A 27,176-nucleotide genomic window follows, 5' to 3' on the forward strand; every position below is an offset into this window, starting at 1 on the left:
TTGTAAAACTCTTAGAAGAAAGCATAGGACTAAGTCTTCATGACCCCAGATTTAGTAATAAATTCTTAGTTATTACACCAAAAACAAAAGCAACAAAATTTTTAAAATAAACAAATTGGACTTCAATAAAACTAAAACCCTTTATGCTTCAAAGAAAGCTACCAAAAAATGTGAAAAAACAACCCACAGAATGAGAGAAAAGGTTTGTAAGTCATATATTTGATATACGTCAAGTAAATCATAAATCTTATACCTAGAATATATAAAGAATTGTTACAACTCAATAATAAAAAAGATAAATAATACAATTAAAAATGAACAAAGTTTCTAAGTAGGCATTTCTCTAAAAAAGATATACAAATGGCCAATAAGCACATGAAAAAATGCTTGAAATCATTAGTCATCATAGAAATGTACATCAACACCACAATAAAGTATTTTCACAAACGAGGATGGCTATTCCCCCCCCCCACTCAAAAACACCCACAGAATAACAAATATTAGCCAGAATGCAGGGAAATCAGAACTCTCACACATTTCTGGTGGAATGGGGAATGGTGCGACCACTTAGAAAAACAATCTAGCCATTCCTCAAATGATAAAAGGGAGTTACCATATATGATCCAGCGATTTCACTCCTAGGTATTACTCCTCCAAAATAAAAATATATGTCCACCCAAAAACTGGTACATGAATATTTATAGCAACATTATTCATAATAGCAAAAGGTAAAAACAACCTAAATGTCTCTTAACTGATAAACAATCTGTAGTATAATATATGCCTACAATGGAATATTATCAACCATAAAAAAACAATGAAACTTGAAAAAAAAATGCTGAATAAAATCAGCCAGTCATGAAAAAGCACATATTATATGATTACATTTATATAAAATGTGAAGAGAGGGAAATTCCATAGAGACAGAAAATGGACTAGTGGCTACTTAGGGCTGGGAAGAATGAGGGGACAGGTGGGTGACCACTGAAGGCTACAAATTTTCTTTCTGAGATGATGAAGATGTTTTAAAATTGACCATGGTGATGTTTGCACATATTCATGCATACACTAAAAACCATGAAATTGTGTATTTAGAGAAAATTGTATGGTATATGAATTATGTCTCCATAAAACTGTTTTAAAAAAAAGCTTGGAGTGACTTGGATCGTTAAGTACACTAACAACCACCACCCCACCCTCTGCTCCCTGGAGTCTCCCCAGGTTCTCTTCACAGCATTTCTAGATCCTATATACTTTCATGATACTGGCTGTGGACTGGGTTAGTTGTGGATTTTGTGAACTGCTGTGTTTGGGCCAAATACACTAATTAGCTGTGCAAAGCCTCAGCTTCCTCTGCTTCTAAGATTAAACACTAAGGCCAGTGCTCCAGCTTCTGGGCCAAGACACTGACCTCTCAGCTCTCACGATAGAAGAGGTGCCTCTGACTTTGTAGTAGCCTAGTGTGTTACCATGTGAGCAAAGCTGGGGAGACTCCACTAAGGCGCTTGTGAAATATCAGCTTTTGCACATGCAACGAACTTCAGTCCTGCACAATATCTGTGCGAAGGGTTCCTGAAACCATTAGGAATTTTACTGGTACTTTTGTAAAACCAGCCTCCTTACAACTAGTCATTTCTACTTCCGTGGTATTGCAGTCCTCCCTCAGTGTCTTTACCTCAGACACACCAAAGCATAATGGATGTGCTCAAACTCCATGCTTTTTTCCCTGAATGGCAATATCCTGGCCCCGGGTGTCTTCACACCACCATGCAGAGCTGGATGAGCCCCAGTGACCTTGACTTAAGCCACTTGGTGCCAGCATCTGGTTGTACTTCTCACCCACCAACAGTCACTTCTCGTTTAAGATCAGATCTTGGTCTCCATCGTTTGTCAACAGCTTGTTTGACTTAGATTTCTGTCAGCTGAGCTAATCTAAACCACATCCCTCCAGAGACATAGTTTATCTGCAACAATTTCTCCTTACTTGGCCATCCTTTCTACAGAAATATATGCCACAGACCTGGAAATGGAAGATAAGTCTTTCTGGCACAACCTGAAAGTATTACGTTGTCTCCTATGACTAAGCTATTGATTAAAAAGAGGGGCTGTTTACAATGGGAACATACTATCTTTGCTGTCATATTGTCTGAAAAGCGGATAAAGCTCAGAACAGACTCTCTACCCTACTGTTCAAAGGCCTGACTTCATCTTGCCTTCACTGTGGTGTGGGTCAGCTCATCTCTGACTTTGAAGAGCTCCATCTCTGCCTTCCAGATGCTGGTGAGTATGACCAAGAGCACAGTGGGACCTGGAGGATGGAAGGGAGTGTCCACAGGATCGCATCTGGGCTGAAGGTGGTCCAGGTCCTCACATCTCTTCATCAGTGCTCCTTCCTTGCCAACAGTTGCTATCGGTCACACCAGAAAATGGACCTCTAACATAACAAAGGGGTCTCTGAGCAGCACCTTCTTTAGGATAAACTCGCCAGTGTGGAACAGCTGACATTCATAACAGACATGCTGCAGATATGTGTTGACATTTCATTTCCCACCACCTGTCACCTGATGGAGGCCCCTCCCCACAGTCATGCACAAAGCCCATTCGTCACCTGCCTTCCCTGTGCAGGTGGCGCTCTAGGTTCCTACAACCAGGAAGGTGTGTTAGTTTTCCACCCTTATACCCTAAGTCATTTTTTTTAGCTCATGATGACAGTGTACTTGTTAATTCCTAACACTGGCTAACAAATGCCATTTTCAAATATTTTATGCAACTCTGAATTTGAAGGATGAAGATGGCTTTTCCTGTATAAATAAAAAATAACCACCAACCTCCCGCGGTCCTGCCTCCTTTTTATTAACTCTAGTGAGACTTCTTGGAAAAGTAAAACAGGTGAAAAAGTGACAAAAAAGATTTCATATCTTGACAGTTGAAATAACTTCTAGTTGTATCATCTTCAGCGAACTTTTTAGAATGAGGTACAGGGGGAAAGAAATGTAAAATTCTACACTGAAATGTGTCAGGATAAGAAGAGATCATTTCTGGAGTCAGATTATCAATAATACCAGCCACAAAAATAACTAGCCAGGTGACTGAGGCTGAGAGGAGCTAGTGCGGACCCCCTCCCTCCCCCACTTTCTCTTCCCCAACTTCCTCCTCTCTCTCTCTCTCTTTCTCTCCAACCCTCTCCTCTTTCTGCTCCTTCCCCTCTCTCCACCATTCATCTCCAAGCTCCCAGGTACTTTCTCCCTACCGTTCTATGGGGATCCCAGGCCTTACAGAAGTGGGCTGACTCACAGTCTTATGAACTTATGCAGTCTGCCATCCAACAAGTGAAGGAGCAGGCACCACTCCCATAACTTGCACTCATAACCACCTAGATACCCAGCAGGCTTAGTGCTGGCTCTGTACTTGGCAGTGAAAGGTTCCCCCATCCTGTCCACCCCAGTTTCAAACACAGAAGTCTCCACAGACCAGGTCACGCCCTGAAAAGACTCCATCCCAGACAAATGAGGGAGCCCATTGTGCTTCATTAGGACACCAGGAAGCTCTAAACCGAGAATGAGACCCCAGGGATACTGGGGATATACATCCTCAATGCAGGCAGCTGTCCTTGCGTGCTCTGCTAAGATCCCCAGGGCGACTCTGGGCTCCATCCTCGATTGAGTGGGGTCCTGGTCCACTAGCTATGAGAAAGCCCAGAGCTTCTGAGGCCTCACACTGAGGGTGTAAACTGAGTAGGGGCTAAGGTGGCAGGAACGCTGGGCCAAGGCCAGGCAGCCACAGGCTGCATAAGGAGAGACAAGGCAGATGAGTTGGACCCCTGTGAAGTGCTCAGGGCTCCCATAGTGGGTGGAGAGGAGACACACATTTACCCACTGGGGTGGGGGTGCTCACTGTCAATGAACCATGTTAAATTGCCACCAAGAGAGTGCAGTGTCCTTACACCTAGGCAGAAACACTCAATGTCTGCAGCCCATATGACAGCTGCTGACCAACAGCGATGGGCATAAACCTCAGCTCTGCAGTAGGGCTCACCTACAACACCAACCCTTTAGCTGCAGGGAGAGACTGGGGTGGACAAGGAGTACTGGGGAGGGGCCTTGGAACAGTGGCTAGTCACCAACCACACACATTGTTTCAATAGTCAAGCCACAACCAGCCACACTGATGCTTCCTGGCTGGAGGTCAGCCCTAGCTGCAGGAACTGTCATTAAGAACTAGCCATGGTGACACTGATAGCGTTGGGAACAGGCTGACCCAAGAAATCCTTTCCCAATTGTCAGTGAGGAGCTTCCTATGTGCTTCTCCCAGTCCCCTCTCTTGGGAGGCTTACCTTGCATGGCAGATAAGACAACTGACTTTGCAGTCTGGCAGAACTGGGTCTGGATTCGGACTTGGAAAAATAACATAACTGCCCTGAGCTTGTCTTCTCATCTATAAATGGGTAAGGAACAGCAATGATAGTGGCCAATGCTTTTTCAGCCTATTAATATGCCAGAGTCGGTCTGCCTCTCTCCCGCTCTCTGAGTATATGTGTGTCTGTCTCTCTCTTTCTTTTTTCCTCTCTCTCTTGCTATCTGTCTCTTTCTCTCTGTCTCTCTCTTTCTCTCTCTGTCTCTCCCAGTCCTCAAAAAATGCCCTGTGCTGAGATGGGTACAATTTTTCTCTCCTGAGTCAGAGCGGTTAATATTTTGTGTGAAATCATAACACAGCTGAATACTGGAGCCTGGATTCTAATTCAGACTTGTTGGCCACCGAGCCCACCCACCTCCTGCCCAACCACCAGACCTGACCACCTCTTGCTCATGTGGGTGATGCAGGTGCCCAGGGAGACAGTGGGGATGGAGCACTTCCTGTAGCACCCACCAGTGAGGCACAGCATGGCTGAAGTCCTAATTACCTGTTGTTATCCCTGGCAAATGGGGATATCTTAGGAGACCTTATGTTGATACCTGCTGGGATTGTTTCAGAAAAAAAAAAGAGTGAACAGAACAAATCTTCTCTATGAGCTAGAACAGTGTTTCTTACACATAAAGCTGAGACTTATACTGTTTAGTACCCTTCCTTCCTTTTTTTTAAAGTATATTTCATTGACTATGTTGTTACAGTAGTCCCAATTTTTCCCCCTTTGCTCCCCTCTGCCCAGTACCCCCTTTCCCCCAGCAATCCCATCCCCTTAGTTCATGTCCATGGGTCATGCATATAAATTCTTTGGGTTCACCCTTTCCTATATTATTCTTCATTTCCTCCTGTCTATTTTGTACCAACCAGTTATGCTTCTTGATCTCTTCACCATTTCCCCATTTCTCCCCCTTCCCCCTCTCAGCTGATAACCCTCCAAATTATCCCTATACCTATGATTCTGTTTGTATTCTAGTTTTCTTAGCTGGATTTTGTTTTTATTTTTTAGATTCAGTTGTTGATAGTTGTGAGTTTGTTGTCATTTTAGTGTTCATAGTTTTGACCTTCTTTTTCTTAAATAAGTCCTTTTAACATTTCATATAATAATGGCTTGGTGATGTTGAACTCCTTTAGCTTTACCTTGTCTAAGAAGCACTTCATCTGCCCTTTCATTCTAAAAGATAGCTTTGTTGGATAGAGTAATCTTGGTTGTAGGTCCTTGCTTTCCATCACATTGAATACTTCTTGCCAGTCCCTTCTTGCCTGCAAAGTTTCTTTTGAGAAATCAGCTGATAGTCATATAGGCACCCCTTTGTAGGTAACTCTCCACTTTTCTCTTGCCTTTATCTTTCACCTTTGGCATTTTAATTATGATGTGTCTTTCTGTGGTCCTCTTTGGGTCTAGCTTGTTTGGGACTCTCTGTGCTTCCTGGACTTGTATGTCTATTTCCTTCACCAAATTTGGGAAGTTTTCCTTCATTATTTTTTCACATAAGCTTTCCATTTCTTGTTCTTCCTCTTCTCCTTCTGGCAACCCTATGATTCGAAAGTTGGCACATTTAAAGTTGTCCCAGAGGTTCCTAAGCTTCTCTTCTTTTTTTTCAATTCTTCTTTCCTCATTCTGTACTGGTTGACTCTTTTTTTCTTCCTTATGTTCCAAATCATTGATCTGAACCCCGATTTCCTTCCCTTCACCATTGGTTTTGTGTGGATTTTCCTTCGTTTCACTTAGGTTAGCCTTCACTTCTACCCTTATGCACTTGCCATACACAAGCATTTCTGTCAAACCTGTGAGCATCTTTATCACCAGTGTTTTGTATTCTGTGTCTGTTAGGCTGCCTATCTCCTCATCTCTTAGTTCTTTCACTGGAACCTTGATCTGTTCTCCCTTTTGGGCCATACTTCTCTGTCTTCTCATCTTGACAGGCTCCTGTGTTTGTTTGCCTCTGTGTCTTAGGTAGAGCTCTTGCTCCTATTATGTTGTAAGGGGCAGAGCATTAGGTATTTGTCAGTACAGGGCAACTTGTTTCACCACATTGTGATGCTGTATGTGGGGAAGGGGTCTGAGAGGGTACAATGCCGCTTGCTCAGCACTCGCCCCTTTTCTAGGCACTTCCCCCACTTCCATATGGGACTGGCACCTCTTTAGCTATTGCCTTGGCCATTGTTTCCAGAGTGGGTGGGTCTACAGATATTCTAGGACCATGGGGGCCCTTTAAACAAGTGGACTCTGCTGAGAGATCAGCAATTTCTTCTTCCGTGCCAACCCCCACTGGTTTGCACAGTCAGAAACAATGAGGCTTGATTTTTCCCTGGCGCTGGGACCATGAGCTTTGCAGTTCGGTCAGGAGCTGGGAACGCTTCCCAGGTGTCCCTCCCCACTTTTTAAAATGTGTGATTGTGCTTTCCACTGGCCTGCCACTGCTATCATTGCCACCGCTGCCACAGCCACCACACTGCATCCTCTCCACCGCAGCTCCACCACTCCTGTCTAGATGAGTATTTCTTCTTTATATCTTTGTTGGACTTCCATGTAGCTTGACTTTCTGGAACTTCTGGTTGTCTCTAGTTGTATTCCTTCTTAGTTGTGGAGGGAGACCCAGCGTGTCTATCTAGGCCTCCATTCTCGGCCGGAAGTAGTACCCTTCCTTTCATTCAACACAGTAGCCCAAAACTTTACTTAAAAAACCAGTGCCTTTGGGCACATATGAATATTATTCAGCCATTTGCTAGACTCAGCTCACAAAAGAGAGAGAGCAGCAAGAAGAACAAAAGAAGAAAAGACCATTTGGCCCTTTAGTACACCTACCTCAAATCCCCTTCAAATGAAGGAGAGTAAACTGGCAAATAAGAGAAGAATAAAAGCCATATAAATTGATCTATTTGAGACATTTATATTTCTGTGAAAGGAGATGATGAGAGAAGGGATGGAAAGTAGCCTGAGAGCTATGCTGCCCATGGACAGAAGAAAACTAAGGATATAAGAACAGAGAGTATGACAACATGTTCTTGAAGTCCATGAGAACATTCCAGAAACACTGTAAAACCTTATTGAGCAATAAGCCTCTGGAGAGTCTTTAAAGTCTGGTTTGTGAAAAAGCAAACCAGCCCCACTGGGTTCTGTGCACATGTTAGAAGGGCTTGACCAGGTCTTCTCTTTCCTTGGGGCGCCTCTCTCCTCTCTTGAAAACCTCCCTACCACCTCCCTAATGCTAGACCATTGCAGGCACCCCCAACTGGTCCTGAGCCTGCACCTCAACAGACAGCCCCTCACCATATCTTCATCTGGGTACTTGGTCCTGCCATTTCCCTCTTCTACTCTGCCTTCAACAGCCGTGAAACCCCACATGAAAACCCACCCTAGGAAAGTCGAAGGAAAAGAATGCCCCACCTTCCCCACACCCAGCACTGAGTCTTGAATAAAGTAGATCCAAATAAGGATGTGCCCATGTGAATTCAACTGCAGAGGTTCTGCCTCAAAGCTGGAGTGAGAAACCACAGATTTGGGACTGGAAGACTTTTAACAACAGTTTGAGTCCCACCATGTAGAGTTAGATGCCTTCAACTTTTCTAAGATGTAGATTAACCCACCTGCCAAAGATGAAGTCAGAGTGTGTTGCCTCTACCTGCATGGAGGTATGACCCATATATGTGGGCATGAAACTGGGAGCAGCAATTGTTGAGGTAGAGGCCACCTAAGATTTGTTCTAACATCATGAAGTGAGAAGAAAAGAGAAATAAGTCAGAAAAGTACAAAAATAATTTCCACTTCAGAATGGTGGGGGATTACAAGATGGTTGCCCTTTGGAGATTATAAAATGGAACCATCCATATTGCATAGGGAAGGATGTTTTGAAAGAAAAATAAGGTAACCACAGTCATTTTCACTAGAAACCCACCCAAAATATCCAAGGCATAAATTTTTGGATGTCATAGCATTCACAAGCAGGTATTCTGAGAAACTGGTGGCACTAAGTAGAGAATACACCTGAGAGTGGATGACCTGTCCCCAGAGTCTACCTGTGCATTCCTCAGGTAGTGAAGATGCAACCCCTGGCCCCAATCTGCCATATCACCAAGGCAGGGTAGGCTTGGCGAGGAGTCTGAGACAGAGGCTAAAGCAGCATGGACTGGCTGGGGCACATCCTTGACCGTCTTAGCCTTGGCCCTCTGTCAGGTACTTTCATCACTTCTAGAGCATCCACTGAGGTCCAGCAACAGCTGCTTCAAAAGCTCTCTTTGCAAAGACCCTCAGGCATGTCAATGAGAAGTCAAAACAAGACTGCACAGCCATCTGCCTTTGACTTGAGACCAGAAAACCTCACTTCTAATCCTGGTTCTCAGTCTGTTCCTTGGAAGCACTGATATATGAGGTGGGGATGAAAAAAAGGAAGAAATTTATTTATTAAAAAATCATGCATTTATTCTCACATGTTTAAACTTCAGTCACTTTCAAAGCACTCTCCGTATCATATAATACACTTAGCAAGACATTTATCCCACTGCTCAAAACAGCTTTTTGAACTCGTCAATTTTTAAACCTTTTAGTGCTTCTGCCATTTTTTGTTTCACCTCTTCCACATCAACATAACATCTCCCTTTGTGGGTTTTTTTCATTCAGGGAAACAAACAAACAATGTCACTCAGGGTGAGATTGGGTGAATAGGGAGGGTGGGGCACAGGGCTCATGATATTTTTGGTCAAAAATTGATGAACCCTTAGCATGATGTGGGCAGGTGTGCTCCTTAATCACCCATCATGAAATGGGCAAATGCATTAAAAGAGCCTTCACACAACACGTCAGCTGGTACACTGATACAGATGGGTTTCTGGAACACTCACCTAGCGGGGGAAGCTTGTACATCAAGGGGCCCACCCTCCAGAAGATAATTCTATTTTGGGGGGGCCACCCCCCCTTTTGTATATATCTCAAGGATATGTTTTTTAATTGATTCGAGAGAGAGAGAGAGAGAGGAAGCAGGGAGGAGGGAGTGAGAGACAGACAGACAGAGAAACATTGATGAGAGAGAGAAACATGGATTGGCCACCTCCTGCACACTCCCTGACTAGGGGTCAAACCCACAACCTAGGCATGTGTCCTGACTGAGAAACAAACTCGCAAGCTTTTGGTGCACAGGATGACGCTCCACACAACTGAGCTACCTAGCCAGGACAGCACTGATATGTTTTATTCCAGTGTAGAACATTCTTCATATTTGAGGCAGGGCATCCCTGTGTCTATGATCCCTGTCAGTGGGTGATAGGAGTATTATGAAATCATTTTAGAGGGAAACCATTTCTCCTTTTCCAGGACCACATCATTTGGATAAAAGTAACTACCGTCAACTAAGGACACAATATGACACTAAATACAATCTCCAGCTAAGTCAGTGCTTGTGCTTAAACAACTTACTCGATTGTCCTCCTGCCTCAAACAAATGTATTGTCAGCCATGCCCACCACAAGCTGAGAGGACTATCAACTAGAAAGCCATTAACAGCTGGCACACAGGTGTCCTCCCTTTTATTAGACAGCTGTGTACCTGAAAAATACTTATAGATGAGTAGCTATTGTAAATCAAGTGCTTTTGTTCTTCTGTCTCTAATTCTTAAAAAAGCAACACATGTTCATGGTAAAACACTTAAACTGGACAGAGGGTGGAAAGAGGAAAGTCACTACACTTTGGTTTTCTGTACATCCCTCAAGAAATACTCTGCATATACAACCACTTATGATTATCCTTCACACACACACCCCCCCCCACACACACACACACGTATTGTACTACATATTTTCCTCTGTGTCTTGGTCACTTGTTGGTTAACATTTGAACCTCTCAACCTGAGCATATGGAGCTCCAGCTTACTCGCTTCTCTATGTCCCAAGAAATACCCATGACTTCTGAGATGCTAATGGCCAATCCATGATAAAACATGCCATAATCAAGTAAGTTAGGGGAAACTGACTCATAACATGAAATGGCTTTCTCTGTGGTAGAAACTTATACTCCATGAATATTCTGTGTACACAGAATATATCCCTCCTTTATTTCCCCTGAAACATGTTTTCAAGGATGACTTACTAACATCTGTGCAATGTGATCACTCTTCCTGCCATCCACCCTGCCTCCCACCCTGCCCCAGTCCTTGGCTAAATTATTTCCTACCCATCCCTCCAATGCCAGCCAAGCTCATCTTCCTCAAGAACATGCTTTCTACTTCCAGCTAAGATGGAGGTGTAGATAAACATGCTGTATCTCCTTCACATCTAAGAAGGAATGTACAACCCCTTCAAAACTAATAAAACCCAGAACATCAAAACTACAGGGAAGTTCAGCAGAGAAATAAAGAAGAAATATTAAGACACAAAGGTAGGAGGGACAGAGCTGGAATGAAGAGAATGAGGTGCAGTGCAGCAGCAGTGGTAGTGGCTGCGGGGTTGGAGCTTGGCTGAGCAGCTAGTGGCAGTGCCAGCTGGTAGTGCCGCTAGCTGTACAGTGACTGTAGCCATGGTGAAAACACAGTCATACATTTTAAACCTGGGAAGCAATCCCAGCCCCAGACCAGACTGCACAGCTTGTGGTTCCAGTGCTGGGGAAAATAAAATCACATTGCTTCTGACTGTGAAAACCAGTGGGGGTTGAGGCAGAGGAAGAAACTGCCAGTCTCTCAACAGAGGCAGCTTGTTTAGAATGAGAATGGGAAGAAGTGCATGGAAAAGGGGATAGGGTGGGGCAAGCTGCATTGTTCCCTCTCAGACTCCTCACCCACAACAGGGCCACAATGTGGTGAAACGGCTCACCAGCACTGATGGATACCTGAGTCTCCACCCCTTAAACATAACACGTGAGGAAGCCCTACCTAAGACACAGAGGTAAACACAGAAAGCTGTCAAGATGAGAAGACATAGAAGTACAGCCCAAAAGGGGGGCAGATCAAGGTTCCAGTGGGAAAACTAAGTGACAAGGAGATAGCAAACCTAATAGAGAGGAGATAGCCCACTTAACACATGCATAGTTCAAAGTACTGGTGATAAAGATGCTTACAGACTTGACATAAAAGATTAAGCATGACGGGGAAGAAATGAAGGCTATACTAAGTGAAATGAAGGAAAATCCCCACAAAACTACAAAACTAGTGGTGAAGAAAAGGAAACCAGGGTCCAAATCCACAAATTGGAACATAAGGAAGAAATAGTCAACCAGAACAAAAGGAGGAAACAAGGGTTTTTTTAAAAATAAGGAGAGGTTTAGAAACCCCTGGGATAGCTTTAACATGCCAACATCTGAATCACTGGGGTACCATAAGGAGACGAGGAAGAGCAAGAAATTGAAAACTTGTGTGAAAAAAAATAACAAAGGAAAACTTCCCTAATTTGGGGAAGAAAATGGACATAAAAGTCCAGGAAGCATAGAAACAAACTAGGCCCAGGGAAGACATCAAGACATATCATAATTAAAATGCTAAAGGTTAAGGATAAAGAGAGAATCTTAAAAGCAGCAAGAGAAAAGAAGAGAATTACCTACAAAGGGGTCCCTATAAGACTACCAGCTGATTTCTCAAAGAAACTTTGCAGGCAAGAATGGACTGGCAGGAAATATTCAAAGTGATGAGAGACAAGGACCTACAACCAAGATTATTCTATCTAGCAAAGCTATCATTTAGAATTGAAGGGCAGATAAAGTGCTTCCCAGACAAGAAAAAACTAAAGGAGTTCATTATCACCAAGCTCTTATTATATGAAATATTAAAGGGATTTATTTAAGAAAAAGAAGATCAACACTATGAACATTAAAGTGATGACAAAATCACAACTATCAGCAACAGAATCTATAAAATAAAAACAAAAACGAACTAAGCAGACAACCAGAGGAGGAAAAGAATCATAGGTATGAGGTACATGTAGAGAGGTGTCAGCTGGGAACATGAAGGGGGGAGAAGGAGGGAAATGGTGCAGGAATTAAGAAGCATAGTAGGAGGATGCAGAATAGACAGGGATGTTAGGAATAGTACAGGAAAGGGTAAAGTCAGAGAGCTTATATGCACGACCCATGGATATGAACTAAGTGGGGTGGGACTGCTGGAGGAGGGGCAATGCTGGGTGGAGGAGATCAAAGGGAAAAGAAACTGGGACAACTGTAATAGCATAATCAATAAAACATAAAACAAATAAAAATAAAAATTCTTTTTTAACAGCAAAAAAAGAACATGCCGTCAGACCAGGGCCATTCACCACCCCACCCCACCCCCCACAGTGCACCCCTAGCCCAGGCTGAGTCGTTCTGGGACTCACTCTTGCTGAATCACAGACTCTCCTTTGCATTCCCTCTTGTTGCAGCAGATGCTCCGTGGTGTGATGACTTTCCCTCTGCCTCCCCACTGGCCTGTGAGCTCCAGGAGAACAAGGGCAGTGTCTGCCCAGTCGTCACCACACCTACTTGCACTAACATCTAATGTTGGCACACAAGAGGTGGTGCGTGAGTATCTATTAAATTAATATAGGATGCTGGTATCCCCAGAACCCAGCTCTGTGCATGTTCCTCCAGTCAGCACAGTGGAAGAATTCACTACTTTTATACACACTGCCGTGAACTTGCTGATGAAGGAAAGGCACTGTGAGTTGTTACTCCTTTGCCTTGCACACATTTTGTCTGGCAGGTTGGCAGGACTAAATGTGGAACCATCTCATCTCTGACAGAAATATCCACAACGTGTGAGCAGTTGGTACCCATTGACATTCTGATGCAGAATTTGATCTACCTTTTAAAAAAAAAAACAAAACCTTTCTCCTGGAACATTTATTTTGATTAGGAAAAGAGATCAGAATTGTTTATGTAAAAAAATAAAATAAAATACAAGACTAGTTTTTATTTATGATAGATTTTCACATGCTGAGAAGAAAATAGCACAATTTGACAAAAACAGGGCCTTCCATTTGCCGCACACTTTAAGTATGCATGGAAACAGGCATGAGCCAGTGAAGTGAACACTTGGACACAGCCATAGGGTGATAGATACAGTGGCACATAGGACACAGAATAAAGAGGCAGTATCTCCTGGTGATTCTGAGATCAAAGTGCCAGGGTCATAAACTTACTCACCCGTTTTACTAGCTGAGTCATCCTGAGTGAGGCTCTAAGCCTCAGTTCTCTCATCTGTAAAATGGGGATAATAATTGCTCCTACTTCACTGACTTATAGGTAGGATTATATTATATTAGATGATAGTTGTGCTTTCACATAATAAACACAACATAAATGACATCAGTGGACTAATGCACAGGGGAGCACCTCCAAGGAAAACACATTGTGTGCTCTGGACAGAAGATTCCATTAGCTTAGAGCAGGGAAGAGGGAAAAGAGATGTGAAAAGAAGATCTCTTCATGCTCCTGCCAGGACCAGTAATACCGAACTGCTGAGTGCCCCCAGGCCCCCCTAAGAGCCCCAACTCCCAGAAAAACGAAGGCCAAGAACATTATTTGAAGCCCTACAGAATCTGATTGACAAAGACACCACGGTTCCCAGCAGCCATGTGGCCAAGCAGTAGGACTTGAACACAGGAGGCTCCCCATGTCGGAGCATGAGGAGCAAAGGGAAGGCAGGGGTGAGTTTCAGGGGTCAGGGCACTGTAGCAGGTGCCCATCACCTTCAGGCATGGGGAGGCAACTCTGGCTCCACAGTGTTGTTCGTTGTTGTTGTTGTTTTCATTTAATTTCCAGTAATAAAAGGGTTTCCAATGCGCAGGAGGAAAAAGACTATTACCTGGTTCAGGGTTACACAGATTCCCAGGCATAAGCCAAGCCACTGTGGGCTTTTCACTATTTTCTTTGTTATAACAATGCTAACAAAAGTGACTCTCAGCATTTACTGCATGCAAGCCACAGTGCTAAAGGTTTAACTTAGTATACTGTTACATTAAATCCTTACAAACTCCCGAAGACAGGTGCTATCATAATGTCTGCTTTCCGGTTGAGCAAGCAGCACAGCCTGAGCCTTTGTGGTGACAAGGCTCAGCACTGAGGCAACAAGCATGTGCCATACACTTACACCACACACCCTGGAACAAGCAGACCCAGTACAGCCCAGGGAGCGTGCTGAGGAGGTCTGGGGCCAACTGCAGGACTCTCTGTGCACTTGCCCTGTTCTTCCAAAATCCCGGAGGCCCAGACTGCATCTTCTCAGCAAAGCCTTCCCTTTCTCATTCTCGGGGACCTGTGGCATCTCACGGCTGGCTGTGTCAGTCCGGGGACAGTGGTTCTTAAACTATTTTCTCCACTAGATCACAACTGACTGTCAGCTCAGGCTGCAACACTCACTGACATTTCACAAATGTTGAGACGCCATTTCCCTTTACTACCCGGGCCCCTCCTTTTAGAATTCCCCAAGCCTAGATTCTGTGCCTATCCAACCGTGAGCCTCCAATCTGATTTCTATTATTCTGAAAAAAAAAAAAAAATAGGGAGAAATTTAAAAAAAAAACAACACAAACAATTTAAGAAACCTTGAAGGTAGTATTACTTCATTAAGACTACATCTAAAATTGTTTATGTCTTCAACAGTAAGCAAATAAGAGAAAATGAAATTCAAATACAAGCAGAATCAACAGACCAAGTAGAAATAAACAATGATCCAGAGACACTTAACACAGTAATGTAGGATTTGGGCAGCAATGTAGGATTCAGGTAGTAATGCGATAATGAAGGATTCAAGTGGCAAAATAGTACTGCAGAATCAGGGTAATAATATAGTAGTATAAAATTCAGTTCAACAAATATCAGTGGAAAAACTTCTCTGTTCCATTTTGCTAGATTCCCAAGGGGATGAGAAAATCACAGCCCCTGTCTCCAAGGAAAATGACCCCAGTGAAAAAGAAACTACTGTACTGTGGGGACATAAATGAGGGGCAGTGACTGCTCTCGAGTGGAAGGCTGAGAGCACAGGGAAAGACAAGGTACCTGTGATGCTGGGCTCCCAAGAAAGATTGAGTCTGGCCAGGGCGGCAGGGAGAGGAGGCTGGGGTGGATGGCTGAACCTAAGGGAAGACCATTCTGAGTCCTGGGATCTAGCATGAGGAGGGAGGAGGAGATTGCTGGCCAGTGAAAGAGGGCAGTGAACTGGCTTCAGTTTGCAAGAGTGTTTACATCTTACCCTACAAACAATGTTGATAGGAAGGGTGAGTCTTGGGCAGAACCACATCAGGAACCCATCTGGGGGTCTGTGAGCTAGAAGCTGGTCTGGTGTGAAGAGACTATGTGTGTCAATCAAGTATCTCCACACTCCAGGCCCTGTGCCAGGTGCTATACCTTTACATCCTCTAAAGCTTAAAATAGCACTTCACATCTTACAGATGAGGTAACTGAGTCCCAGAGAGTGAAATGTTTGTCCCCAGTCCACCAAGCTGATACTCATAGAATTGTGATACATGTGCAGGCCTGCTCACTCCAAAGACCCACTGATGCTTCTGGAAAAAGCCTAGAAATTGACCAGATGAAGACAATGGGGACTGAACAGGTCAGTGCCAGAGTGAAAGGGGACCAGAACAACTCCAAAGTGTTTCAGAGAGGCTTAGGCAGGAGACAGAAACTCCTTCCCACTTGTGGTTTAGGAAGCCATTCAGTAGCATAGAAAGTCATGCATTTGAGTTTTATCCTATTTTACGTTGGGACCCAACTCTAGAACACCAGCTGTGGAAGCTTTGTCTTGGAATTCTTTCATAGTAGATTGTGGAAGATAGTGGTCCCTATGCCTATAACACATGGGGTAGTGGTAAATCTGATACTGTGGCTAAGGAACCAAGTACAGAGCATGGCCCTTGATAAGTAATCAACTCATTCATTCATTCATTCATTCATTCATTCAACACATGCACCTCTTGGGCTAAACATAGGGTTACGGAGTTACATGACACCCTCTTTCCACTAACACCACTTCTGAGGAAATACAGACCCGAACCTGTGCATATACACATACACCTCTGCAGACCTACAGCGGTGTCATGTGCATGCACACACACACAATGGATGTGTGAAGGAATTTCCAAGAGAATTTGAATTCAGACACTCAGATTGTGAATTTTAAAACAGAGGTAGTTACTCTATGACACAAAGATACAATTTTCAAACTACAAGAGAAAAACTATGAATGCTTTGGGATGACAACTGTAGTCACTTCAGCGGCATTATCTGGTGTGTCTTACCAAACACCTTTGGTCCTGTTGTGCTCACAGCGATGGGATGGGGCTGGGAAATTTCACCTGGCCCTGGTGAGGATGGAAGGTGCCAAAGGGCTGTGTAGGGGGAGGTTCCCAGCTATCCTTCTCAAGGGCCGAAACAATGGTACAGGCCTGATCCTCTCATCTTGACTGCTGGTTCCCATTATGACCACAGCACTATCACATCACTTTGTGCAGAGACAGACTGACAGCAAGATTTGAGCCCACTCTAAACGCTTCAGTTCAGCATTCGAAGAGAAAACAAACCATTCAGAGTTCCAATCTCTGTCTCTCACTCAATCTCTCTCTCTCTTTCCCTCTCTCTCTTTCTCTCTCTCTCTCTCTCTCTCTCTCTCTCTCTCTCTCTCTCTCTCTCTCTCTCTCTCTCTCTCTCTCTTTCCCTCTCTCTCTTTCTCTCTCTCTCTCTCTCTCTCTCTCTCTCTCTCTCTCTCTCTCTCTCTCTCTCTCACAGGCAAAGGGAAGAAAAACAAAAAAGAAACAAACACAGAATTTTTAAACGTTCGTGAGCCTTCTTACACATCAAGTGACTCTTAGAAAACATTTTAATGATTTCCGTGTAAACGAATCAAAAACATATGGATTAAATTTCCCTTAAAATATACACATGTAATTAAGGGGAAAAGTGTTTGGCAAAATGCATCTTGCATTTTATCAAACCCAACATTTGAAAAATAGGTTGAGACATCCGACAACTCCAAACAGAGCTACCCTGCCGAGGGCGGCACACAGACTGCTCCCACGCAGAGCCCCAAGCCCACTCCACCGGACCTCTACCCTTTCCTGGGCTTTTGACAAGAACCTATCAGATTGTGACAGACAGACTGATCCCTCAGGCTCGGCCACAGTGGTGATGGGTGTCCCTCTTTCTGGATCTGTTTTCACTTTCAGGGGCTGGGCCTCCACACACAGCCCAGTCTGGCCTGACTGGGTGCCTGCTGGGGAAGTGTAGAAGATAAAGGGGGGGCCTAAGCTGTGTCCTGCAATTCACACTTCCCCTACCCCTCCACCAGGCAGGTCACCTCTCCCCACACCTACCATTATTGGTGGAGAAGGGGGACTTGAGATTGAGAGTTATTGCAGGTTTCTTTTCTTTATATATGTCAAAATAAAGTAGAAAGGCATTTTTTTTATTGCACTCTTCTTTCATTCACTCACCTTGCAATAAGTATTTATTGAGTACCTACTATGTGATAAGTGCCATGCTGGGGCTGAGAAATCGTCAGAAAACAAAACAGGTAAGGTCCCTGCCCTTATGGAGCTAATGTTCTCAATGGAGGTTGCTCTCTGGGACCCAGGTCCAAAAGTTCTCACCTTACCCATCCATTGGGCCATGCACCGTTCCTCTTCCCTGAGTGTTCTTTATACTGGGTCCTGGATTCCTTCCCTCCCTTCTACTCTCATCTTCAGTGTGAGAGGGACCAGTGCCCCAGCACAGACCTGTTCTTAGGAAAGCTGCCAATTGCACTGTACCTGTCCCCGATGTTTCCATGATCTTCTGATGGTTCTCACAGTCTCTCACCCACCACCCAGCCATCCCTCCCAGGCCCCATAGTTACCTTCCCGACCCTCATAGAGGGGTGGCCGCTCCTGCTGCTGCCACTGGGGGTCAGCCCACCCCCAGATGCTGCACTTCCTTGCCTTCAGAGTCCCTGCACCACACTCTTCTACCTTGACACCTGCTCATGGTTTAGTCCTTCTGTTGAACACACTTCACTACCAACCACTCCTTGCCTGACTAAGTTCTTTCTATCTCCTCTCAGGGAGGTTTTGCTTTAAGCCCCAGGACCAGGTCAGGCCCCTGTTCATGTCCCTTAGTGCCACACTCTGCCATCTGCAACGTCTGTCACACAGATCATCACTTGTTCAGCACATGTCTTCCCCCACTGCTCAGGGAGCAGAGGCCATGTCTGCTTAGCCACGGGCACATCTCTAGAGTGTGGCACAGTCAACATTTGATGAACAAAGGAAGAAAGGAAGGCAGGAACAAATGAATGAATGGATGAGGTAATATTTTACTGAGACAATATTTTGTTTGTCCTCTTTGCTATTTCCCCTTTTCTGTCCCACACAGATACTCAGAGCCTTTGTAGTTCTTGCTTCCAGGATGTTTGCAGGATTGACATGCATGAGCTACACAAGTCAGAAACACTCCCCAGCTAGTGTGGGAATCTCAGTTCAGTGAAGTTATTGGGCTGGGGGTCATGGTGTGAAAAGGAGAGAAGACCAGAGGGCAGCGAGAGAGATAAGACTCTGGAGGTGGGTCTGGGGTCTCACTAGAGTGCAGCCTTGTCCCCACTCTTTGGTAGTGCCCAGGAAAGTTAAAGCTTCAGAAGGAAGGCTGTTGATGGACCTAGAGTGCTGGAACCCAAGGCTTGGAGGTCTGTGCCTGTGCAAAATTTCCCATACCCCAAGGGGACCTGAAAGTACCTGAGTCCCAGACACCAGCGGATCCTGAAGGACTGGGTTCCTATTCTCTTGGAGCTCATGCCCAGAGAGGAGGCAGAGTAAGTTGAACTTGTCATCAGAAAATTGAAGTCCACCTTGGCACAGACCTTCCTACCAGGCTGACCTGAAATAAGTCATTTGGCCTCCTGGCCTTAACTTTCTTAGTCTAAAAAAGGGAGATGAAAATACTATCTGACCTCCCTCATGGGGCTGCAGAGGGAATAAAATGAGGGCAAAGTTGTAAAATCACACAAAAAAAAATAAACCAATTAACTTCTCAAATTTGCATTTTCCTCTATCCAGCCTAAAACTGCTGGAAAGAAAGATACTATCTGCCTCTTTTCTGCTTGGGCCTAAAATATTCACATGCTACAGGCTTCTTCTCCTCCCTCTTCACCACCCAGGCAAATCATGGAATCATTTCTGTTCAATGGTGTCCTTGGAAACATTTTTAAGATATTACTTTTTATTCTACTTTTGCCAACCATCTTTGCTCTTTCTCTGTAGCATCATGGTTATTATACAGTGATGAGGAGAAGGAAGATGGGAGCAAAATGGGACAAGGACAAAGGGGGAAACTCTCAGATTAGTACCAAAAGAATCCAAAACAAAAGAGAACCGCAGAACTGCCCATTTGTGTTCTTCAGCAGCCATATGAGAAGATATAAGCAGAGGACAACAGTCCAAGCCCTGGTTTATTTGCAGTTCTTGGGTTTCAGGAATGTTAAAGAAAAAATATGGTGGAGACAAATTACTGCTTTTCCTTTATGGATGCCCTTGAGAAAAGTGGCTTACAGACCAACAGCCCAGGCACTGAGGTGGCATGTGCTCTTGAGAGAGATGCAATTAATGGAGGTGCTGGGTTCTAATCCTGTTTCTACCCACTGGAGAGCTTGCCACCTATTGTTACTCTTTCTGGGTTCAGGTTCTTCTATCTTAACTATAATTGCCTATAAGACTCAAAGAAAAAAAACAAATATGGTCATCACAACAGCATAATGTGCTGGTGTTTTCAAGTCCCAGACTCTGAGAGGTCACATGCTGTATGCTGTACCTGTGCTATCAAACTGCAATCCTATGACATGGGTCTTATTTTCTCTCCTTCAGGTGACAAGAGCCAACGCCAATGGGTTACCACTACACCCCAACCCACATGAGCATTACTCTAGCAGCGCTCATGGTAATCCCATGAGGTAAGTAGTGTCATTATCTCCATTTACAGCTAGGATGCTGAGGACTGGAGGGGAAGAGAAACTTGCCCAAGTTCATGTACTGAGGGGAGGAGGGGGCCTGTTCATCCTCATCATGAACCCCTGAGGTAGGTCACTGGCATTATCATCTCCAATTTATGGATAAAGAAAACAAGGTACAAACATGTTATGCAGTCACAGATGTGCTAGTGGGACAAGGTGTGAGGACAGGGCCCTCACGAGGCTGGCTCTGGGTATGGCTCTGGCCCCTGGCCAACCTCCCTCCCTACCATTTTCAAATTCTTGCTATCTAGCTTCTTAGAGAGTCTGTGAGCCATTCAGTGTCCTCTCAAAATATTTATTTTCCATTTAAATCAGCCAGGGTATGTTTCTGTTACTTGCAAGCACCATGGGAACACTACAGTCTGGTTGACTTCTGATAGCCAAGGAAGCACATCCATAGGTGTCCCCCATCTCATCCCATATCTGTGGAAAACCGGTCATGTGACGAGCACTATGCTGGGGGCAAAGGGATCAGCAGGGCCTCTGCCCTGAGAGAGCTCCAAGGAGAGAAGGAAAAAATATATATGCCATGCACTTCTGAGGCAAAGCAATGCTAGAACAAAGGAATAAACCAAGGTCACTTACATAACAAAAGATCAAGGCATTAAAAACACTGATTGAGCTGGTTTTTAAAAACAAATATTTGTATAACCAAGAAGGGAGGAGGCAAGGATAACCATGAACCATGGAGGAAAGTGAGACAACTTGGGGGCTCACCTGGCTGTACAGAGGAGACAAGTGGGAATGAAGGGGTAGGTTTTGAATAGAGCATTGTTCTTCCATACCCACACATGTACAAACACATGCACAGACATACACACACATATAACATGCATAGGTATATATGTGCATATGTGTATCCATATGAGTGAGTATAAATTTTATACCAGTTCACCCTCGAAAGTGCTTAAAAAGGAGTTCAGCTTTAACTGAATCCACTGTCAAACCATCAACAGCTCTCACAAAAGCATCCTCCCCCATGCCTTATTCCAAAATTATCAGCAGCTAGTCTTCAAAGAAGCCCTACAGAGCATCCCCTCCTCAAATATCTGTTGAAGATGCTTCATGAAGAAGCTACTGCACAAGGACCCTAAGACACATTTCTACAATCTCTAGGTATAGGGCTCTTTGAATTCTTATGGGCAGTAGGACAGCTTGCCCACTTGTCACCAATTCTAAACCTGAAGTCTCTCAGGGCCTACAAGCGAGGCACCTCGAGCACAGAGGTATGTGCGGACCTGGCTTAACAGCCTGGTTGCAAGTCCCAGCCAAGGGTTTTCAGCAGATTTCAGAAAACAGGTAGGTTTTACCAGCCAGTTTCATCTGTGACTAGAAGTTCTGCCTAAGAACACTGAGCACAGCAGCTCCTAAGCAAGTCTCAAACCACTGTGCCATGTACCCATGGGGGTCCAAGCTGCTAGGAGAGCATGACCATGGATTGGTTGCCTTTGTTTGAAGTAAGACTTCTAACCCACGAACATCACAGCCAATGACCAAGCTCTGAGCATGTGTTTTGAGTACATGTCATTGATAACTAGATCTGAGCGAGGGGGTCTTCTAAACATAAAATACATTTCTGCAGCTTGAAAAGAAGAAAGACTGTTTGGGGCTGGTTTGAATTAGGTGGAATGGAGAGAGGAATTTTTCTGAAGTCCCCTCCCCTGGGCAGCTACTCACTGCCCCACAGAGACTAGACAAGATATAGAGCCTGACTGATCCCACAGTATGGCTCCAGGACCACGGAATCTGGGTATGAGCAGTGGGCAGACCCCACAGGGCTGCTGAGAAAAACTTTAAATATCATCATCTACCTCCATTGCTCAAGTGATCTGTCTTTCCGGATTCTTCCCCCTGAGGCCCACAGCCATGAATCTGCAGCCTGTGTGATCAGTGGCGGTGCTGGTCCCTTACATGTTGCCACCATTGAAAAGTGCAATTATGCCTTTAAAGCTCAAGGTGCAATTAAATCTCTCTCTATAGCAATGCTAATGGCTCAAGAAACCTTGAAGCAGTTGTCATATTTTAAAAGATCATTCTGAATTGTTTTAGATCTGAAATTGCTCTGTAAATCTTGTTACTTTTTCATCTTCAGTTGAGTGTATATTTAAGGCCAAGAGGGTGGCTTTCTTCCAGCCACAGCGCACCCAAAGGGGCTTCCTTCTTCCCCTGAAAAGACCACCCTGGAGGACAAAATGCCACCCTACCAAGCCGAGCTCAGCCCTCTAAGGCTCGGGTTCTCAGGAGTCTGCCCTCCAAGGAAGAGTCCAAAGTGAAGATTAGGCTACAGGCAATAGACCAGTCCAGAGCCCAGTAGAGGTGGTTCAGGCTGCCATCCCTTTCTCCATGAGGGAGAGAGAAAAAGACAAACATGTGCTGCCAGGTTCCCTCCTTGGCACTCCCACCACCCCTGGCTTTCCATAAAGGTGACTAGGACTAATGATTCCTGATTATTCCCCAAGTAAAGCACGAACCCCTCGGGGAAGGGACTGTGTCTGGTTCACCATGAGGTCCTCCAAAACCATCAGAACAATTCGTGAATGAGGTACTGCCTCCTCTGAGTATTAAGGATGGCTAACAGATTAACAAGGGAAGGAAGATATTAGGTATCCATCCACAAAGAACAGGTACGAGAAGAATGCTTCAGAGACAGTGAGTAGGAGTTTCCTTAATCACTGACCAACCTCTTTAAGCAGTGATCTAGAAAAATTTAGAAATGCAATCTATAGTCATGTTATATCCCAATAATAACAATGACAGCTAAGATGACAGAGCACTTTCTCTGAGTAACTGTTGTGCTCAGGTCTCACACACATCATTTTATATCCTCACAATAACCCTCTGAGGGAGACAGTGCCTTTATACCCCAGGAAGGCTGAGGCTCAGGGGTCAAAGTGACTTGCTTATGATCACAGAACCAGCAAGGAGCAGAGCAAGATTCAAACCCAGAGCCCTTCACTTGACCATTGCCCTCTTGTACACAGTACTGAATCTGGGTGGGTGATGGAAAGTGACCCCTGATATTTTGGAAAACTCAATGGTAGACAGTAGGGCAGAATTTTACTTTGAAGATGCCATCACTTCCTGGATTGTTTTTCTGGGGGGATGGCTCTTTGTTTAGGAGCTCCCAGTTGTGATAAAGCAGAGCAAAATCCTACTCAGTGATGGTGACAATGACAAGGCTAATATAGTTAGCTTAAACTCTTCACTCACATCCTCTATTTAGTACTCACAACCACCCCATGATATAGACACAATTATTATCTACATCATATGGATGAGGAAACTAAGGTCTCAAGAGAGGAGGTGGTGCACCCAAGGTCACAGCCATTAAGAGGTGAAATCCAGGGTCTAACCGGAGTCCATCTGATGCCAGAGCCCTGTCCTTGGCCAGTATAATCTCAACTCAAATGAGTATATGATAATTTTGGAAAAATAACTCTAGAATCTATGTGAAAATTGGACTTGAGGGCTGTCAGTCTGAGAACAGGGAGCCCTGACAAGGTTCCCTGCAGCTTTGACACTAAGGAAGACCATACCGATTCAATTGTAACCCCAGGAGTTCCTCAACAGTTTTATACAAGGAATAGAAGAAGAGAAAGAGACTACACCAAGAGTCAGTAAATGACCTCCTACAGGTCAAATCCAGCCATCTGTTTTTGTAAATAAAAAGTTTTATAGGAACACAGCCGCATCCACTGACTTATATGTTGTCTATGGCTGTTTTTATACCAAAACAGCAGAGTGGTTGCGAGACCAGCTGTATGGCCTGCAAGCCCTGGGATATTTACTATCTGGACCTTTATAGAAAAAAGCTGGACAAGCCCTGGACTACATGTCAGAGAGCTTCATGCAAACAGCATGGGGAAATAGCAAGCCAGAGTCTCCAGGCAGAATGGGCACACACTTCACCTATGAAGCTCATGCTGACACACCCTGATTATAATTGTGGTTTTTAAAATAACACAATATCCCAAACCAGCCATCCCTACCCCGACACGTGCTCCTCTCCACCCCCTTAACAGAGCCGCAGCAGTGAGTCTTACCTTTGTTGTACATGTTTGTTGGCACCTGGACGTCACTCAGACTGATGTTCACAGGCAAATTATTGAAATGGTCATTTGGGGCTAAGATGAATTCCTTCCCCAGTTCCAGAAAATTCCCATCTTTGTCCCTTTCATTTATCAGCACAGCATTGAAGTATTCATACTGAAAGAAAAAGTCAAACAGTCTTACTTGTGGATCAGGGAAGAGGGCTATGATTTCAGACAGACCCGAGTTTAGACTGCAGGCCATCCCTACATTAATGGATTCTGCTCTGGTCATGGAATTCTTTTTAGTCTTTTGTATCATCTGTAGTAGCTTTCACACAGACATGGCAGTACCATGTAAATATATCCCAATGCCATTAAATATGCTTGGAAAACATAAGTTGAAGAAGCTGCACAGTACTTCCTTTTGTGTATATAGAGAAAATTGCCCTGAAACCACTTTAATTTTTTAAATTTTAAAAACAGACCCTGCTTTTATGCAGCCTACATTTCAATGGAAGGAGGCTGGAAAGCATAAAAAATAAATAAACATGTAATATGTCAGATAGTCCTACTTGCTATGGAAGGATAATAAAGCAGGGTCGAGGGAAGGCACCAGGGGGAGGGCTGTGCTCTTATGGACAAGGCTCAGAGAAGGTCTCACTGCTCCAGTGAGTCTCACATTCAAACTGAAGGAAGGGAGGAAGGGAGCTGTGTGGGCAACACCACAGACAGAAGGGACAACAAGGGCAAAGGCCCTCCAGATGTGAGTGTGCTGGCGTAGCTTACCAATGGCTGTATCATTATTATCATCATATCATCATCATCGTCGTCATCATCATCATCATCATCATCATGTAACCTATAGAGTGCTTACTTTGTTCCAGAAGTTATTCTATGTACTTTTCATGTGTTAATTCTCCTTTCATGTGTTGATTTCCCTATCAATTTGATGGAAAAGACTTCATGAGGATTCCCACTTCACAAATGAGGAGACCGAGGTACTATGTAGAGACTTTAGGTATCCTGCCAAAGGTTATTACAGCTGATAAGCAGGGCCAGAAGTCAAACACAGGCAGTCCATTTCCACAGTATGTGTTCTTATCTATATGTGTTTTTGCCAGATGGCAGATGGCAGGGCAGTGTGGCTGGAATGATCTGATTGGATATTTAAAACAACTGTGATTAACATGCTCAGGAAACTAATGGAAGAAGTAGAAAACAGGTAAGAACAAATGGGTAATATGAGCAAAAAATTAGATACCATAAAAAAATCAAAAGGAGAGCAAAAACACTCTAACAGATATAAAGAATACCTTAACTGGCTCATCAGCAAACTGAACACAGCTAAGATATAATCAATGATCCTAAAAATAGGCCATCAGGAACTTCCCAATTGAAAAGCAAAGAGTAAGTAATGGGAAAAAAAGAAGCAGGACATTCAATAGCTGTGGGACAATTACAAAAGGTATAACATCTGTAATGGGAATACCATAAGGGAATACCATGTTACAAAAAGTGTAACATATGTAATAAGAATACAGAAGAGACAGTTAACATAATAATGGATGAAATTTTTCCAGAATTATGACAAACACGAAACCAAAGACCCAAGAAGCTCAGAGAGCACCAAGAACATGACTATAAGAATATCTATACCTAAGCATATCATTTTCAAACAGCAAAAGGTCAAAGACAAAAAGAAAATCTTGAAAGAAGTCAGAGGCAGGTGCAGGGGTGAACCTTACTGATAGAGAAACAGGATAAGGATTACATCAGACTTATTTTCAGAAATCATCCAAGTAAGAAGGTAGTGCAGTAAAATACTTATTCAAAGAAAAAGCCCACAGACTAAATTATCTTTCAGAAGTAAAGAAGAAATAAAGACTTTTCAGAAAAACAAAAATTGAAGAAATTTGTTGTAAACCTGCCTTCTAGAGGAAAACATAGGCAGTAAAATTTCAGATAAACCATGTAGCAATATTTTTGCTGATATATCTCCTAAGGCAAGGGAAATAAAGGAAAAAATAAAGAAAGGCAACTACATCAAATTAAAAAGATAAAGAAACCATCATCAAAATGAAAAGAGAACTGACTGTATGGGAGAACATATTTGCCAATAATATATTGAACAAGGATTCAATCTCCAAAATATATAAAGAACTCATATGACTCAACACCAGGAAGACAAACAATCCAATTTAAAAAATGGGCTAAGACCCTAAATAGACACTTCTCCAAGAAGGCCCATAGATATATGAAAAGATGTTCAACATCACTAGCCAGCAGAGAGATGCAAATTAAAATCACAAATGAGATATCACCTCACACCTGTTAGAATGGCCATCATTAATAAATTAACCAACAACAAGTGCTGGAAAAAATGTGGAGAAAAGAGAACCTTAGTGGACTGTTGGAAGGAATGCAGACTGGTGCAGCCACTGTGGAAACCAGTGTGGAATTTCCTCAAAAATTAAAAATGAAACTGCCTTTTGATGCAGCAATTCCACTGCTGAGAATATACCCTAAGAATTCCGAATCACCTCTATGATCACAGCAGCATGATTTACAATACCCACGTGCTGGAAACAGCCTGAGTGCCCATCAGTGGATTTAAAAAATGTGGTACATTTATACAATGGAATACTATTCAGCAGAAAGAAAGAAGGAACTCTTACATTTTGCAACGGCATGAATGGAACTGGAGAGTATTATGTAAAGTGAAATAAGCCAGCTCATGGAAGACAAATACCATATGATCTCACCTATAAGAGGGATCTAATGAATAAAATAAACTCATGAGTAAAATAGAACCAGA

At 43.7% G+C, this 27,176-nt stretch overlaps 1 protein-coding gene across 1 annotated transcript in view; it reads right to left on the bottom strand.

Annotated features, from left to right (window-relative positions):
• CACNA2D3 (calcium voltage-gated channel auxiliary subunit alpha2delta 3) overlaps nucleotides 1-27,176 on the bottom strand; it is a 931,470-nt gene that overhangs the window by 537,729 nt on the left and 366,565 nt on the right. The window contains exon 5 of the mRNA XM_090284008.1: nucleotides 24,374-24,536. Coding sequence (XP_090140134.1) covers nucleotides 24,374-24,536 — 163 coding nt within the window. The remainder of the gene's footprint in view (nucleotides 1-24,373; nucleotides 24,537-27,176) is intronic.

Source organism: Furipterus horrens, unplaced genomic scaffold, assembly GCF_987537825.1.
Source record: "Furipterus horrens unplaced genomic scaffold, mFurHor1.1.pri manual_scaffold_7, whole genome shotgun sequence".
NCBI classification, from domain to species: Eukaryota; Metazoa; Chordata; class Mammalia; order Chiroptera; family Furipteridae; genus Furipterus; species Furipterus horrens.